Raw genomic sequence first — 17,934 nt, forward strand, 5'->3', positions numbered from 1 at the left:
TATTCAAAATATAATAAAAATATATATTATTTTAAATTTTTTATACATAAATATAATTTAAAAAAAAAATCAAAATCCCGAATTACCTAAATATTTTTTTTCGGATTTTCCATGTTTAACTTAGATTTTTGGAGACTTTTCGTTTTCTTTGTTTAAACCCGAACCAAAGCTGAATTATTTTCAATTAGATTCCACTTCAGATTTTATAAAAAAGTAGAAACTTGACCCGAATTTGACATTACCCGAACCAATCCAATCCAAAAAAATGTTTGGTTCTTAAAGGGATCTAAAACACTTCAACCCGGATACTGAATAATTAGAATGGATCTGAACCGAAAATCTGAATATCCGACACTAAATATAAAATCCCCATTAAAATAAATGGGTTTCTTTTAGACATTTTTGTAAGTCATGTACGATTTAGGAACTTTACAAAGCTTGGAGGGGGTTTAGGGTAAAATTCGCAAAAAAGAAAAGAAAAAAACTAGAAAAGGAGAGTTATCAGAATGAGCACTTTCGTCTGCATCCAAAGCCTCTGTCTGCCTTTAATCAGAGCTTCGGTCACGGTTTCTAGAAAATCATTACGATCACATAACTCTCAAAACCTCCCCTCCAAAAAAGCTCGAGAGAAGAGGAGTCTGAATAGTCAGAGAGAGAGAGAAAGAGAAAGAGAAAGAGAAGAGAGAGAAGACAGCTTTGTTGCGGTGCAAAGAAGCAAATCTGACAGTTTTGCAGAAACAAGAGAGAGCAAGGAATCGAAAGATTTGCTTCTTCTTCTTCTTCCACTCGAAGCAAACTAAATGCTCTTAGAAAGTTAGCATTTTCTTCACTCAGAGAGAGAGAGAGAGAGAGAGAGAAAGAGGAATTGAATCGATCTCACTTGGGTCTTTGCTCTTTTGATCTGTACGGAACTACCCTCTCCTTTCTTCCAGGACCTGGGTTTGATCTTTAAAGCTGAGATCTTTCTTTTCCTTGAAGTGGGTTCTACTTAATATTTGGTAAGTTTCAAGCTTTCTGCAAAATGTTTGAGCAAGTTATCAGAGGATTGGAGTTAGGGTTTCTCTGTTACAGGGTTGTTTAGTTAAAAAGTTTGAGTCTTTTAGGTTATACTGCTCAGCTTTGTATGCAAAGATTTGACTTTTCCGTCTCCAGAAGCTGATCTCATCAACAACCAATGGCTATTGCTTCTTTTCAGGTCAAAGGTTTGAAACCCGTTGGGGAGCTTTAGGGATTTATGTTTTTTGGATTCATATGTGATCGCAAAAGACACTAGAGAGTAGAGAGTAGAGATGCCTCCTTCCCCGGCATTGAGATGCTCTCCTGGCAGGGGGCTACCAGGGAACAAACATAGACGAGGACACAGCATTGAGTACGGGATACTGTTCAGAGATAAAGACGAAGATCTTACGCTCTTTAATGAGTTGCAAGACAAAGAACGTGATGATTTCTTGCTTCACTCATCTGATGATCTTGAAGATGTATTTTGTAAGTTGATCAAGATTGTTTCTGTTATCTCTCTCAACATACTCCTTCCTTCTAATTTTTGGGCGTTTTACCTTTTAGCTACAAAACTGAAGCACTTTTCAGAGTTCAACATTCCTGTTCAAGGAGAGAGTAGCAGATTGCTGACTGCAGAAGGAGATAAAAACGACTATGATTGGTAGCTTCCTTATCCAACTTTAGCTTATTTTCTTTTAGTGATACTGAAAGATGCTCCGTTAACTTTATTGTTGGCATTAACTGTAGTAATTTTGTCACAACCTGTTTAGTTTTGCTCTTTTGGATGCCTATATTTTGTCTTACAAAGCTTACTGCAAAATCAATGAAAGGTTGCTGACGCCTCCAGACACACCACTTTTTCCTTCTTTGGATGACGAACCGCCTGCAGCTAGTGTTGGGAGGATAGGGAGACCGCAGAGTCAGATTTCATTATCCAGATCTTCCACGGTATTCATCATCTCTAACACTGATGGTCTTGAATCAAATCTTGCTGCATTTCCTAATTCACTGTGCTGAATATGTATACGTAGATGGAGAAGATGGAGAAGAGACGCCGTAGTAGTAGGGGCAGTGCAAGCCCAAATCGCCTAAGCACATCACCTTGTGGTGACAACATGCAGCAGACAAGGGGAAGGCCATCTTCAGCACGCCATCCTAGTCCCGCTTCTGGTCCAAGATCAGTTACCCCACCAGTTAGGAGGATTTCTCCTAGTCCAGGGAAACCCTCAAGATCTTCGACCCCAACTTCCCGAAGGATGAGCACTGGGTCAACAACCACCATTGCATCTCCAGCTCTCAGGGGCACTTCTCCTGTCAGAACTAGTAGTCGTGGCAACTCTGCTTCACCCAAAGTAAAAGTGTGGCAGTCAAACATTCCTGGTTTCTCCTTGGACGCACCACCTAATCTCAGAACTTCTTTGGGTGATCGACCGGCTTCCTATGTAAGAGGTTCGTCACCAGCTTCCAGGAATGGCAGGGATGCTGCAGCCTCGACACGCAGCAGACAATCTGTTTCTCCTAGTGCTTCCAGAAGTGTCAGTTCATCTCACAGTCATGAGCGTGACAGGCTTAGTTCTCATAGTAAAGGCTCTGTAGCATCATCCGGAGATGCTGATCTCCAATCTTTACAGTCTATTCCAGTGCGTAGCTCAGAGCCTGCAGTTTCAAAGAGAGCTAGCCTTTCTCCAAATAGTAGAAATTCGAGATCTTCAAAATTGCAGTCGCCTGGTTCAGCACCAAGAAGACCGTTTGAGTCTGCTCTTCGTCAAATGGATCATCCTAAAAGCCATCATAGCATGTTTAGGCCTCTTGCTTCTAGCCTTCCTAGCACAGGCATCTATTCGGGGAAAGGTAGTTCGTCTTACCATCACTTAATGTTAAGACATTCTTCTCCAACGGTGGGGAGCCATTCAAGTTCTAGCCAAGTTACAGGGTTCGTGCCAGATACTAAAGGGAGTGATCCAATCCCTGTTGTCCAGTCTGAAGTTGAAAATTTGGATCATCCTGATAAACATGGACAAGTTAATGCCTTTGGGATGGTAGATCTATTAAATGAAGGTAGCAGACATGAGAGTTATATCAGTGATCAGCTTGGTGATTTGGATCAAAGTCAGGCTGTTGAATGCGAGTCTAGTGTGAATGAGGAGGCCAGCCACCATGTTTCTGATGTTGAAAACACTTCGACTCTTGGTAGTCATCATCTACGCAATGACTCTTTAGAGGAGGTCGGTCTTGAAACTATGGAGGTGTGTGTTAGATGTGGCTCCCACTATCGTGTCACTGAAGAAACTAGAAGCGAGATAAATATTTGTCCAGATTGCAGGGAGGAACACAATTTTGTGGAAACAGATCCCTCTGGAACAACAAGAGCTCTTGATGGAAACTTCCTGAAACAGCCTCACGATATTTTTGATGAAAAAGAGTCTTTTGTTGACACAAGTCCTGCCATAGATGTGCTAGAATCTCTGCCTGATGCTATGGTTGAGGCAGAAATCTTAAAGACGGGAGAAAACATTGGGCAGTGTGGTGATTCCTACGAGCAAGAACATAATAATTTGCGCGAGAGCCCTCTTTCCAGGGCTTTGGTTGTAGAGACACTCGATCACCAGGATGAATTTCAGTCTTCCACTAGTCTATCACATACAGGCACAACAGATACTCAGCTTTCTGAGAAGCATCATGATCTGAAGATTGGTGCTTCAGAAGTTAGGGGGGTTCCTTTGCTTATAAAGAGATCGGTTAGTATGAAGTCACCCATTACTAAAGCTAATAACTCCAGTGGTCTTACCAGATCATACGAGGGCTTTTCTTATTTAAGGGATATAAGTATAAGTCTCAGAAGCTCCACAGAAACTACATCTGCATCTTCATCTTGGGATTATGGTTCCTCTATAAGAAAGGGAAGCCATGTACGACATCAAAGCGGGAGCACACTTGACATGGAAACTCATAGGTATGATACCAACTCGAAGTCCCTGAGCAGCATGTCTTCTTCATCTGGCGTGTCAAGCCACACCTGCAAGGCTCTAAATGTCATGCCAGCTGACAGTTTTGAAGTTTCTGCTTCCCAAACACCCGATGAAACTCATCAAGAATCTCATCCTGAGCTCCAAGAAACCAATGTGATGAATGCTGATTTTGGTGAAGATGATGGTGGATCAATTGGTCTTTCCACCAAGGTAGTTGGTGCTCTAGCAGAGCATAAGCTGGTGATAACTGACAATGAATTTTGTGAAGAAGGAGATGGAGATGGAGATGATATAGCCAATAATGTGATTAAAATAGAGATAGGCGAATCACCAGCACATGTAAGGAGCACATCAGAGATAGGAGCATTACCTGTCACTGATGATCAATCTGAGCTGCAAGAAAAGGATGGAAACGAATCTCCTCGCCACTGTTCTTCCACCATGACAGCCGCAGAAATAGAATTCGAGAGTTGTGCACTCGAAACGCATGGTTTAGGGGTTCATGATGAGATCCTAGAGTCGGAGGAGTGCAACCTAAATGCAGTGGATGATTGCTCCGAGAAGAGTATGGGACATGCTTCTGTTGATCACCACAACTCCTTGGCTCCTGTAAACGAATTTTTAGGTACTTGCTCAGATTTTTGATACTGCCATCTCACTGTACTTTTTATTATTTGTATGTTCTTACAACCTTGTGAAAGCTTAAACATGGTTTCTTGCTCTCTCTCTGCAGATGAGTCGACCGTGATTGTGGAGTGTCCAGGTGGAAAAGAGACGAAGAGCCTCACTCTCGAAGAAGCCACTGATACAATACTGTTCTGCAGCTCCATTGTTCATGATTTAGTTTACGAAGCCGCAACAATAGCAATGGATAAAACAAAGAATGTGCCGGTGGAACAAGAATTGTTGCATCCAACAGTGACAGTACTTGGAAAGTCGAATGCCAACAGGTTTAGTAGTTATGGACGAGGTGGTGGGACAAAGGAGAAGAAGAAACAGAGTTCTAAAGCTAGACGGAAATTGCAAAGGGAGACAGAGGAGAAAACAGAGGTGGATATAGAGAATGATGAAAATGCAAGTGAAGCAGCAGCGATGATGAGTAACGTTGGAGTTCCTCCTCCTCCTAGTAAAGGAGAGAGTCTGAAACCTCCTCCCAAGCTGGAGAACAAATGCAATTGCTCCATAATGTGATGTGACCATTTTTTACTAGTAAATTTTTGTATGCTTGTTCATAATATTGTGCTTTTGTTGTTGTTGTTTGGGTTTGTTATATGTTTGTAAGCTTTAGAGTATTTTACGTTTGTTGCAGCTAATTTGTGAGAGGAGAATCACGATTTCGGTTGCCGGTTAGTGGCATGAATTGTAAAGTGTTTTTTTTTTTAATTTTATTTTGATTTGATTATTGTTATCTTGATGTGTACCAATAAACACTTATTTGTAGTTTTATATATTTTATTAGAACTTTTTATTTTATTTTATTAGAACTTGTTTTACGGCCTTAATAACCAAAGTTTATGGTACATAAATAGAGCTAAGAATCTGAGTCATAATCCGCAAAATTCACTTCGTTTGATCTGTACAGGTATAATAAACTTTTAAGTTTTAAATGTGAAAGAATTAGGTTCAAAACTTTTTTATTTAGAGACATTTAATATATAGTTTTATAGTTTAGGTTGCATCTAACTTGATCCTAAATAAAATAATTGTTTATATAATAGTTTTCGCTTGAAAATAGTATGTTAATCTTAAATATAATAATTTTTCTATTTGTTTTTGTTATGAAATTGAAAAAAACCTCTATGAGTAAAACAAAGAAAGAAAGAAAGAAACGAGTTTGTCCCAACATCGCCTATATTTCTGGTATCACAAGTATATATATATATATAAGAAACAGTCAAAGTGGTCAACATTCGTCTGTGGAAGAAGTGATTGGACTATTGGCTTGTCGAAGCTTTGGTCCAGGAAAGTCGCCGGGCCACCTATCCGCAGAGATGCGGCCTCGGCACAACGAGATAGTCTTCTGCTTGGAGAGACATTAACCGGCTGAGACGCGTGTGGAGCCTTCACGGTCTCTCCAGCAAAGATATTCATGGCCAGTGTAAACTGTAATTCACTTGGGTCCCCTCAAGGGATTCCCCAGAACGGGGCTTACTTACACTGACAAAAACTTTTTTTTCTCCCAAAATATAAACAAGAATACTAACAAATCTTTAAATTGAGCAAAAAGCAATTTATACAAACTTTGTTTTGTCTCCAAGACTTTCAAAAAAAGATGACAATATCTTTAAGACTAAGTTAAACACAAACTCTCAGCATTGGTAGACTGAGAAGCTCTTGGTCTTCCATAGAAAACTGAATGCTCTTCTCATTTTTTTTCTTGGGCCTGACTTACACTGCGGTTTCGACTCTGTTACAACGGCTGCAGCTACAGAGAATCCACCCTCTTCCCGGCTTGTCACCTCTGCATGCGGTTCTGTTGTAAGATGAGTTTGATCCCTCTGCCTCAGTTCCCTAAATAGCGTCAGCAGCTTCTGCGCCCTCTCTCTTCCACGTTGAGTCCCGTTTACGGAGATAGACACCAAAGAAGGTATCACTCCTTCTTGTAAAACCATCTGGCTACAAATCTCACTATGGTTGCACAATATCAAAAGCAAAGAAACTGCTTGTTCTTGCTCATTTGGTTCACCAGTATCAAGAACAGTGGCGACGTTGCTCACAAGTCCAGGTACTGAAACCATCTCGTCTTTTCCTGCCTCGTTCAAAACAAGATTTAACAAGACAGCTAGGGACTTCTCTGTCCATCTTTGGTCATCATTGACGGTGAGTGATTGAAGAGCGTTGACGATGTCAGCTGATAGAAGGCAAGGAATGTTTGGAGGGTAGGTGGAGAGGTGAAAAAGAGCGTGAAGGGCGTCAACTTTGCATTGAGTTTCAGTCTCAGTCCAAAGAAGATTCACCATGAAAGGAACTGCAAGACTCGAACCTATGATGGGTTTTGCATCTTCAAGACAAGAGAGGTTCAGATATAGTGCTGTCACTGAACCATGTGAATGTGGGTTACATAGTATTTCCTCCAGTAGAGGAATGATTCCTGATACTAGCATCAACTCCTTGTTCCTGAAAGTCCCCACAAGAAAAGGAACAAACCAAACATGAGATCCTCCAGAGTTATAATACAAGACAAGTAGATAACCCACTTGTGCAAAACATACTCTCTCCATTTCAAAATAATCCATTTAGAAAAAACTTATTTAAAAAAAGAATATATTTTTTATATTCTCAATGCTTTTTTATTAGGTAATAATGATAAATTATGAAAAAAAACTAATTGTGTTTATTGAATTTTGAATGGATAAAAGTTGTGTGAAATAATTAATCACAAAATAATACATTTATAATCAAAATTTAATATGTGTGAAAACTTCAAAACATATATATTTTTTGAAATGGCTGAAAGTATTTAGTAATACCTTTTGTTGTCCACAGCCAAGTTAAAGAGCGCCATGGCTCCAACTTTCTGAGCTGGATCATTCTTTTCATGGAGAGCTGCTCCAAGAAACTGAAGCAAAGCTTCAACACAACCATTTCCCCCCATCAGAATCCTGGCCTCCTCATCATCTTTTAGCAATACTCTTATTTGCTCAACAACTCTGCACTTCTTCCTTAAATTATCCACTTCACTCAAAGTGGTCAACAACTCTGTACATTGTTGAACAAGAGTAACTTCAGCTTCTTGGTATTCAGATTCATATGGTTCCTCTTTAATAGTTCCACTTTCTTCCAGAGGAAACACCTTCACATCCTTAAACTTACAAGAGCCAACACCTTTGGCTGTTCTCGTGGACTCGGACACAGACAATGCCAGCCTCCAGTAGTTAAGGTCTAGAGACTCAGGAGGTCCATCAGGGACTTGAACGCCATTCTGTTCACACCAACTCGAGATTAGAGCCTTGACACAGTAGTTAGGAGTCAAGCAGAGATGAGAGAGCTGCTGCTGTGTTTTGGGACATGTGTTGTGTCCATCACTAAACCATTTCCCAATACAGATTCTCTCATACGTTTGTCCAGAGGCGATGATAACAGGATCATACATAAGCTGTAATGATATAGGACACCTCAGTTCTTCTGGAGGAACAGACATCTGTACTGAAGATCTCCTGTTGTTATTACAAGGTCTGAAGTTGAATGAACTCAGTTTTGACAGCTGCCGGTCGAAAGCACGGCCAGGGGGATCATCAAGAGAGCCCTGAATGGTCGGTGAACAAGGCAATGAGCTACTACCTTGTGAATCGTTGTCATCCCATATCTCACTTCTGAATAGCTTTGAGTATTTTCTCATGAGATGTAACAGGTAAGCTACTATTGATTCTTTCCTCTTGTCATCTTCCATTCTTGCCCTTTCAATGAGTTTCTTGAGGCATCTTCGCTCTGTTAGAGCTGCTCTTGAAGAAGTGATACCTAGTCTAGTAGCAGCTTGATGGAAAACCTCAAGCTCATTATTGTCTGATGAGCTTTCGAAGTTGCCTCCTTGTTGTAGCAATCCAATGATTTGATCGCTGATCTCCTTCTCTAATGGATCAAATGTGAACTGAGTTTTCTCTAGTTCCATCAAAATCTCCATAATCTGAAAAAAAAAAAAAGATATAAAGACAGGAAGTACAAAACAAGAGTACTAAAGAGACAGGAACACAGAGAAGTAACTACCTGAGAGCCAAGGGACTGTTGGACTATGTCTTCAACACGCCTAAGGCTATCTATAAGAGAAGATTTGGCCTTGTCAAATTTTAAAACTACTGAATCTCCTGTTATAGCCTTCATGACAAAACAGCTTGTTAGCTAGAGAGTCTCCACAAGAAGGAACTGATTTTTTTTTTTTTTTTAAACAGAAAAAGAAAGGTTACCAAATATAGTTTACTAGATTCAGTGCAATGGTGTAGAATGTTTTTCACTTTTTCTAAAATCACGTGAAGTGAACACAAAGCTTGAATTCCAGATTTGCTTCTCGGCCGAGCATCTTCGAGCGACGGGAAAATAGACATTATCTTGCAGTAGATCACTGAAAGGGCATTGCACATTTCTCCGTGTACCTGAAACAGGAATCTATTAGACACTTCTTTACACTTACAGTCAAAGATCAGACATATTTTTAAACTATGACAAGATCAATCAAACAAATCAAGAACCAAAAGCATAGAATGAAAGTATTAATTATAGATCGACATATAGATATAATATTAAAAACTTTATAATGTCTTAGGGGGAGAAATCTCAACAAAAACTGGATATGGACTTGATTCAGATACCTTGGCATCGCCAGGGGCAAAGAAATTTTCTTCAACTTCATTAGCATCCATAGTTTCAATATCCTCGCCGTTTATATTTATCACAATAGCTCTATGTGGGCTTATGATTCAATACTACAAGAAGACAAAAAAAAAAAAAAAGACAAGTTAGAAACACAACCCAGGTCAGTGTTGTCTCAACAGCAACGTGTTGTGTCCAGACAAAAACAAAACCAAACGAGACTTAAATATGAAACAGAGGAAAGAAGATAAAAAAGCAGAATCATCACGATACCAAAACCCATAAATCAACAAAGAAGATTCTTGGATGTCAAGTAAGAGAAGGAAGAAAACAAGAACACAGGAAACAAAAAAAAATTGGTTAACTCCCAGAAAAAAAAAACGCAAATGAACATAAATAATCTGGTGAAACAGAAGGAGTACACATACCAAGCATGAATCATTGATCTGCATCCGATAGAAGTTGATCATAAACCAATCAAAAGAAGAGCATTAGTATAAAGATTATTTCTTCTTGAGATGCTGTTTCTGGTTAGTTTCTACGACTGTATGATATAACAGTTTACGAGATTTTCAAGGCAAACTTCTCGATCCCAACAAGCAGAGAGGTGGAGTTTTGGCTATGGCTGTGGCTAATACCGATTGAATTTTTTTTTGAAGAGGAAAAAGATTTATGTTAAGTGGAAAGAAAAGGATGGAGAAGTTCTTCTGAAGTCAAAATAAAGCCTAAACTTGTGAGTGCACACAATAGATTTGTTTTATAATTTATAAGTTTATTCTATTAGTGAAAAGAAAGATTCTGTTTATTGTTTCAAAACGATTATAGTATTTATTTTCTCAAATGGGTTTGAATATTAGATTTGCATTAGCAACGGTATTTTTAAGGGGACATTCTAATTATTAAACACACAAAAAGAAACAGCTTATTCAAGATACTCATAATTTCTTTTAAATCATTGTGGTAGTTGGAAGTGATTAAAAAGAAAAACATTATGGTGTTTGGTTGTTTAGATACAAAAAATTGTCTTTATACAAAATGAAGTGTCAATATTGAAAAATAAATGTAATGTAGCTTTGAAATTTTGAAATGACATAAAATTTAGGTTCATATTCCTGATCATTAGTTACTAAAAGAGATGTATTAGAATTTTCAAAATTTCTTACTTTATAGATATATTTCTCTCTTTTTTTTTGTAGTTTGATAGATTTTTCTTCTGTTTTCGTCGTAGAGTGAAGCTAATGTGACGTAGAATAAATAGCTTTTGACACATTGGTTCTTGGTCGGACTACAGTATGGTCAACCCAGCGAGAGGTCCATTTTTCACCGACATTCACATTGTAACTGAACACTCTTGATTTCAAAACGGATTGATTGTACCACGTCCAACACTGAAATATCCTAACTGGATTTCTCAACTATAAAATTATTATTTTTATATATTGTATTCAATAATTAAATTTGAACCATTTGCATTCTGACAACTGATTAGAGGGCTTTTACCAAATATAGATTGCTCACATATTTGCATAAATATTTATAAAAGATTTTAAAATGGGTCTTTCATGATTTTGAGATATCCATATTAAAACATAAATATTTACATATACATTTGAGAGATTTTGGTTGAAATCCTCTCCACTGATAATGCTATTATACTATAAATACTCACATATCTATCTTATGTTTATTAAATGTGGCAGCTAATAAAAATAAAACATATATGATGGTCTGCTGTTATTTTTCTTAAATGTTTTTTTTTGAGAAAGTATTTTTCTTAATGTTGGTAACAAGGATTAGTTAGAATTTGGATGGATATGCTTAGATAATAAGTATTCTTAAGATCTGATTGTTAAAAAAACAATTAAATATATATGAACTTTATGTATTGATTTTAGTTTGAAATTCGATTTTTTAAAAATGGTTTTAAGAGATTTAATTATAGAATTTCTCAGTTGCTATAGAAAACTGCAGATTTGAACGTTTGAATCTGTATTTGAGTTTATGATAGTCATTAAAATCTACAGAAAACCGTACAACAGTTATGAAATACAGTATATAGTTATAATAAAAGAGTTGGCTAATTAATTAATTAAGGGTTCGATATGGTTAACGTTACTTAAAAGTTTTAAGTTAAAACAAAGTAAAATAAGAACAGAACAGATGTTTGAATTGTATTGGAGAGAGAGGTTAAGGGGGTTGCCGACTTCGACGGCCGACACGCGCTGACAATACATGCATATGTCGGATCTTAAATTACAGTAATACCTCTTCATTAATATTCTTGAAATCATAATTAATTTCTTTTTCATATTTATTTTCAAATTATTTGTTGTCAACCATGTTCGCTATTTTCAAATTATTCTTTTTTTTTTAAGATGCCAAAACTTGTAGTGATTATAATTTATTCAGTTTTGGGATATATTCCAAAATAATATTCCAAACTTAAAAGCTAAAATTGTCGTTTCTTTATTTCTAAGAAAGAAAATGAGTTATCAACTAATAAAAGCACACAAGTTGATGTTCACAAACCAAAATTTTGTTAGTATATCTACTAATAATATAAATCCCAATTAATTTAAAAGGTTGTGAATTTCATTTATTTTGAAAAGTTGTGTCTTTTCAACAATTAAAAATTGCATTTTTTTATTTTAAAATAACTATTTATATTGAAGAAATGTGACCATTTATTTTTAAAAGTTGTGACTCTTCGTATAAATATTATTACAAAAAGACACAACATTTTAATTCAAAAGATGTGACTCTTCAAACAGATTTTTGAAAATCTATAAATAGTCCAATGTTCATGCATTCTCAAAGCATAATTTTCACTAATCAAATAAAATGGTGAAGAAAAAAAAAATAATAATAGCAAACCCAAACAATGTTGAAAAGTTGTGTGTTTTATAGGAATTTTTTTTTTAAGTTGTGTCTTTTCATTATATATTAAGATGTTCTTTCGTTTCAAGAGTTGTGTATTAGTTAGTATTTAAATTAAAAAGATGTAATTATTTAAATGAAAGATTGTGACTATTCATATATGGATCATTTCAAAATAACTACCTTTAAATTGAAAAGATGTGACAATTTAAATTGAAAAGTTGGGACTATTCATATAAGTATCATTTCGAAATAACCACATTTAAACTGGAAAAAATATGACTATTCATCTATATGAAAGTTGCATCTCTTAATTTTTATACGAAAATTGTATTTATTAGTATTGAGATGAAAAATTATGTTTTTTCGTTTTTATTTTGCTCATATTTATTTACGAATATTTTATAAATATTTGCAATTGTTTTATTTCTAAAAATCAGTGTATTGATTAATATGAAAATTTGAATCTCTTAAGTTTTATACATAAAAGTTGCATCTCTTAAATGTTCTACATTAAAAACCCAAACAATGTTGAAAAGTTGTGTATTTTTATAGGAATTTTATTTCTTGTTAAAGTTGTGTCTTTTCGTTATTTGTTTCAAGAGTTGTGCATTAGTTAGAATTTAATTGTAAAATATGTAATTATTTAAATGAAAAGTTGTGATTATTCATATTTCTATAATTTCAAAATAACTACATTTAAATTTGAAAAGATGTGACTATTTAAATTGAAAAGTTGTGACTATTCATATAAGTATCATTTCAAAATAACCACCTTTAAATCGAAAGATGTGACTATTCATATATATGAATAAAGTAAAAAAAAAAAGACATAAATTTTCATTTCAATACTAATAAAAATAACTTTTTATAAAAATACTTAAGAGACACAATTTTCATATTAACAATGATCAAAAAAATGATAAATATTTACGTGGTGTCATCAACGAAGAGCTACAAATGTGTTGTGATTTAAGAGATATGAACGCATTATAATCTAAGAGGTATGAACATGTTGTGATCCAAGAGGTACAAACATATCATGATCCAAGGAGTATGAACGTTTTGTGACTGAAAGGATGTGAATGTATTTTGACCGAAAATATACAAACGGTCGGAACCGAAAGGCTGCCAATGATCATAAACAAAAAAGTGCGAATAGATCTTGACCGAAAGGATGTGAAATTAATCTTGACTGAAAGGGTGGGAACAATTCTTTACCGTGACCAAAAGGGTGAAAATGGGTTATGACCGAAAGGGTGCAAATGATCGTGACCGAAAGGTTGCGAATGGATCGTGACCGAAAAATTGCGAATGGATCGTGACCGAAGGGTGCAAATGGTCGTGATCGAAAGGTTGCGAATGGGTTGTGACCGAAAAAGTGTAAACGGGTCATGACCAAAAAAGGGTGTGAACGGATCGTAACCGAAAGGGTGTGAACGATTTGTTACCGAAAGAGTGTGAATGGGTCTTGACTGAAAGGGTGCAAACGAGTCGTAACTAAAGGTGTGTCACTGTCAATGGATCATGACCAAAGAGGTAAGAATGGATCGTTACTGAAAATGTGCGAACGAAACATCACCGAGAGATTGCTAAAGGTCAACCATGATGTTAGTGATATAAGAGTATGATCTTTTCTGGCCAACATAAAAAGTCTATTTAAAACAACTACACATATTTTTGAAGTATTAATATATAGATATGAGTAAAGTAAAAACAAAAAAGACATTAATTTTCATTTCAATACTAATAAATACAAAAAAAAATCATATAAATTTACTTTCATATTAACACTGATTAAAAATTATAAATATTTATATAGTGTCATCAACAGAGATGTATAAATGTGTTGTAATCTAAGAGATATGAACGCGTCATAATCTAAAATGTACGAACATGCTATGATCCAAGAGGTACAAACGTATCATGATCCAAGGGGTGCGAAAGTGTTATGACTGAAATGGTGTGAATGTATTATGACCAAAAATGTACAAAATGATCGTGATGGAAAGGCTGTGAACTGCCATAAACGAAAGGGTGCGAACGGTTCCTGACCGAAAGGATGTGAAATTAATCCTAACCGAAAGGATGCGAATGGATCTTGACCATGACAAAAAGGGTACAAATGGATTATGACCGAAAGCGTGCAAATGAGTTATGATCGAAAGGGGTGCAAATGGTCATGTTTGAAAGATTGCAAATGGTCGTGACCGAGAAGTTGCGAATGGATCGTGACCGAGAGGTTGCGAATGGATCGTGACCGAAAAATTGCAAACGGGTCGTGACCGAAGGGTGCAAATGGTCGTGATCGAAAGGTTGCGAATGGGTTGTGACCGAAAAAGTGTAAACGGGTCATGACCAAAAAAGGGTGTGAACGGATCGTAACCGAAAGGGTGTGAACGATTTGTTACCGAAAGAGTGTGAATGGGTTGTATCCAAAGGAGTGCCAATGAATCATGACCGAAGAGGTGGATCGTGACTGAAAAAGTGCGAACGAAACATCAATGAGAGAATGTTAAAGGTCAACCATAGTGATGATGATATAAGAGTATGACATTTTCTCGACAACATAAAAAGTCTATCCAGATTATAATATATCATTTTTTTAATATTTCTTATATTTTGCATGTTTTTACCCGACCGAAAACTTTTTTGTCTTATGGTCAACCATGGTGCTGGTGATATAAGAGTATGAATTTTTCTCGACAACATAAAAAGTCTATCCAAATTAGAATATATCATTTTATTAATATTTCTTAGATTTTTCCTGTTTTTACCCGTCCGGAAACTTTTTGTCTTATGGATCTCAATTTCAGTTTACACTCTTTCGTTCACGCCATTTACAATTTTTCGGTCATGACACAATCATACCTTCCGTCAAGGCACATTCGTCCACCCCTTGGAACAAGTTCATACTTCTTGAATCACATCATGTTTGTATCCCTTAGTTTAAAACGTGTTTGTACTTTTTAGGTTATGAGTCGTTCGTACTTTTTCGTTGACAAACACTACCATCTAACGTAAACGATACATTTTTTATTTAAAAAGATTTTTAAGAGATTTTATTTATTTATTATAAATTGATATAATTTAAAATTTTAGAGTAACTTACCTAAAATAATAAAAAATGTATAATTTTATTAGTATTGATGTATTTGTATTTTAGTTGTTATTTAAAATTATAGAATATACATTTTTAATATTATCTATAAATAAATATAAACACATATGTTCTACGTTTTGACATGAGAATTTTTTTTTAAAATAAAATTATTATTTTTATATAATATATAATATGATATATTTATTTATAAAAAAATGAATTTCTACGCGATATCGCGTGGGTTCCTTCCCTAGTTAATAATAATGAATAAAAGGTTTTAATAATATTTTCTTATTTGTGTGAAAATATGAAAATGACACTATTTGTAAAACGAAAGAATATTACTACGATACTTTATGTGGTGTTCTGAAACTGAAATAAGAAAATTATATATGTTTTATCAAATTTCAGTTCCAGCCTTCCAGTACCTTAGGCCTAAGTCAGATTGGAGTCATTGGACTGTGAATTTCATTTTTCCAATTCAATAGCTTAAAGTTAGACAAACTCGTTAGCTAATAGATCCTACTAATGCCACCGTCACCAATACAATACTACAGACCGGATTAATTCATGTTTGTAATACTAACACTTTCTTGAATTCTCAGGAATGCGTTATGCGTCTCCCTCAGTCAGAACATTCTCGTGCTTCAAAAAAAGTAAAGCTAGAGAACAAGGAGAGAGAGAGACATAAAGTAAGTAAGTTGGATCAGATCAGACTAACTATAACTGTGGGTCTCACGTTTGTGTTTTTTTCATCAAAGAAATAAGATTTGATGCCATGTTCTGTTTGAGAAGAAACAAAGAAACCAGGAGTATTGTGTTTCTGAACGAGTAAAGAATTTTTTTTTTTTTTTGTAACAAAACGAGTAAAGGATTTGGTAACACAAATGTATGATCTTCAATCCTATGTTGTTGAATCATCGTTAGCCAAAGACTTGTATCTTTTTTTTTTGAACATTAAGACTTGTATCTTTAAAAACGTTTAATCCATGCTATATAAAAGTAGCTATTGAAGGTGTCCACGTAGGATTTAAAACCCCCAGTCGTGTTATGACACATCATTATATAAGTTTATTGTTTTTCAAAAAATGTTAATATTTACAAAAAAATATTTTCAAAAAATGAAATTAATATTCTATATATAACTTAAACTAAAAAAAATTAACATCTGACAACTTAATTTAATAAATGGTAAATATTATAGTAAAACAGAAAATCAAAAGTAAAATAGTAATAGTAACAAAAAAATACTTCATCTTAGATATAATAAATCTAAAATACATTTTATACAAAAATAAAATGAAAATTAATGTTAAAATAGTTAAAGTAGCAAAAACAGATTATCTTTTTATTTTTAAAATGTAAATATCTCCTAAAATAAAATAAAACGAAATTAATATTGTATATATATAATCTAAACTAATAAAATAAATATTAACATTTAAAAATTTACTTTAAAATGGTATCTATTTTAGTAAAATGGAAAATGAAAAGCAGAATAGTAATCTATACTATATAAAAGTTGAGGCTATAAGCCATCAAGAGCATTCACGTAGGATTTAAACGACCAATCGTAGTATGACAAATTATTATTTAAGTTTACTATTTTTAAAAATGTTAATATTACCAAAAACATGTTTATTTCAAACTAAAATATAAATCAATATCGAATAAGGTAAATTTACAAAAATATAAATACTATATTAAGTTAACATAATGTTTAATATATATTTTTCGAAAATTAAAAAATAAATAACGAAAAGAATAATTAATTTTAAAATACAAGACTTTCAAACAAGTATAACTATATAAATCTAAATTTAAACTCATGATTTTCAAAGTTTAGGTTATATACTATTGAAAATATTCAAACTAACATATACTATATATAAGTTGATATTATAAATCATTGAGAATGTTCACATATTATTTTAAAGCACCAAAAATATACCAAATCGTTTTTCAATTTGGTATTTCTAAAAATGTTAATATTACGAAATTTTTTATTTCAAAATAAAATATAAATAACTATCAAATAAGTTAAACTTACAAAGTTAAAAACATCATGTACAAATTTATATTGTATAAAATAAAGTTTCGAAAATTAACATAAAAATAACAAACAAATATAATAGTTAATTTAAAAATGCAATACTTTCAAACAATTATAACTATATAAATCTAAAACACGTGATTTACAAAATTTAGGTTATATACTGCTGAAAATATTCAACAAAAATATGTACTATATGTAATTTTATGCAATAAATCATTGAGAATATCCACATATTATTTTAAAGCACCAAAATATGTCAAATTACCATTTTAATTATTATTTTAAAAATTTCAAGATTTTCAAAAAATGTTTATTTCAAAATAAAAGGGAAGCTACTATTCAATTTAGTGAAAATACAAAATTATTAAAGGAATCAATTTGATATATAAAGTAAACCTTTGAAAGACCAACATAAAATCAACTAACAAAAAAAAATCTTAAAGAATACAAGATTTTAAAATAATAAAAACAATATGAATCTAAAGCACTTTTCATTACATATGAATCTAACAAAATATGATTTCAAAATGGAAGCTATTTCTTTCAAAAAAATATCAATAATAAATTTTGTAAGCAAAATTGCCAAATAATTAAGAAAATCAGTTTATTATAAGAAATAAATGTTT

The 17,934-nt window shown here is 33.9% G+C and overlaps 2 protein-coding genes across 2 annotated transcripts; one reads left to right on the forward strand and one right to left on the reverse strand.

The window, feature by feature from the left end:
* Window positions 1–516: 516 nt before the first annotated feature.
* On the forward strand, window positions 517–5,328 carry LOC106294967. The gene is made up of 6 exons (XM_013730692.1): window positions 517–998; window positions 1,196–1,485; window positions 1,564–1,660; window positions 1,830–1,947; window positions 2,031–4,593; window positions 4,702–5,328. Exons 2-6 carry the CDS (start codon window positions 1,290–1,292, stop codon window positions 5,157–5,159), a joined length of 3,432 nt encoding a protein of 1,143 aa, XP_013586146.1. The 5' UTR covers window positions 517–998; window positions 1,196–1,289; the 3' UTR covers window positions 5,160–5,328.
* An 835-nt stretch (window positions 5,329–6,163) lies between these two features.
* On the reverse strand, window positions 6,164–10,007 carry LOC106344059 (U-box domain-containing protein 45-like). The gene is made up of 6 exons (XM_013783440.1): window positions 9,701–10,007; window positions 9,272–9,385; window positions 8,870–9,055; window positions 8,673–8,780; window positions 7,439–8,592; window positions 6,164–7,085 (listed from the first exon to the last, which is right to left on the reverse strand). Exons 2-6 carry the CDS (start codon window positions 9,320–9,322, stop codon window positions 6,278–6,280), a joined length of 2,307 nt encoding a protein of 768 aa, XP_013638894.1. The 5' UTR covers window positions 9,323–9,385; window positions 9,701–10,007; the 3' UTR covers window positions 6,164–6,277.
* Window positions 10,008–17,934: the final 7,927 nt, after the last annotated feature.

This window comes from Brassica oleracea, chromosome C5 (assembly GCF_000695525.1).
Source record: "Brassica oleracea var. oleracea cultivar TO1000 chromosome C5, BOL, whole genome shotgun sequence".
Classification (NCBI taxonomy): Eukaryota; Viridiplantae; Streptophyta; class Magnoliopsida; order Brassicales; family Brassicaceae; genus Brassica; species Brassica oleracea.

What these genes read in the sequence shown, in the direction of transcription:
- LOC106344059 (XM_013783440.1), bottom strand. Translation starts at nt 9,322, where the DNA reads ATGGATGCTAATGAAGTTGAAGAAAATTTCTTTGCCCCTGGCGATGCC. An exon ending in TTGCCCCTGGCGATGCCAAG is followed by an intron (nt 9,056 to 9,271) that starts GTATCTGAATCA and finishes TTCCTGTTTCAG; the next exon opens with GTACACGGAGAAATGTGCAA. An exon ending in TTGGCTGTGGACAACAAAAG is followed by an intron (nt 7,086 to 7,438) that starts GTATTACTAAAT and finishes GGGGACTTTCAG; the next exon opens with GAACAAGGAGTTGATGCTAG.
- LOC106294967 (XM_013730692.1), top strand. Translation starts at nt 1,290, where the DNA reads ATGCCTCCTTCCCCGGCATTGAGATGCTCTCCTGGCAGGGGGCTACCA. An exon ending in TGATCTTGAAGATGTATTTT is followed by an intron (nt 1,486 to 1,563) that starts GTAAGTTGATCA and finishes TTTACCTTTTAG; the next exon opens with CTACAAAACTGAAGCACTTT. An exon ending in TCCTGTAAACGAATTTTTAG is followed by an intron (nt 4,594 to 4,701) that starts GTACTTGCTCAG and finishes CTCTCTCTGCAG; the next exon opens with ATGAGTCGACCGTGATTGTG.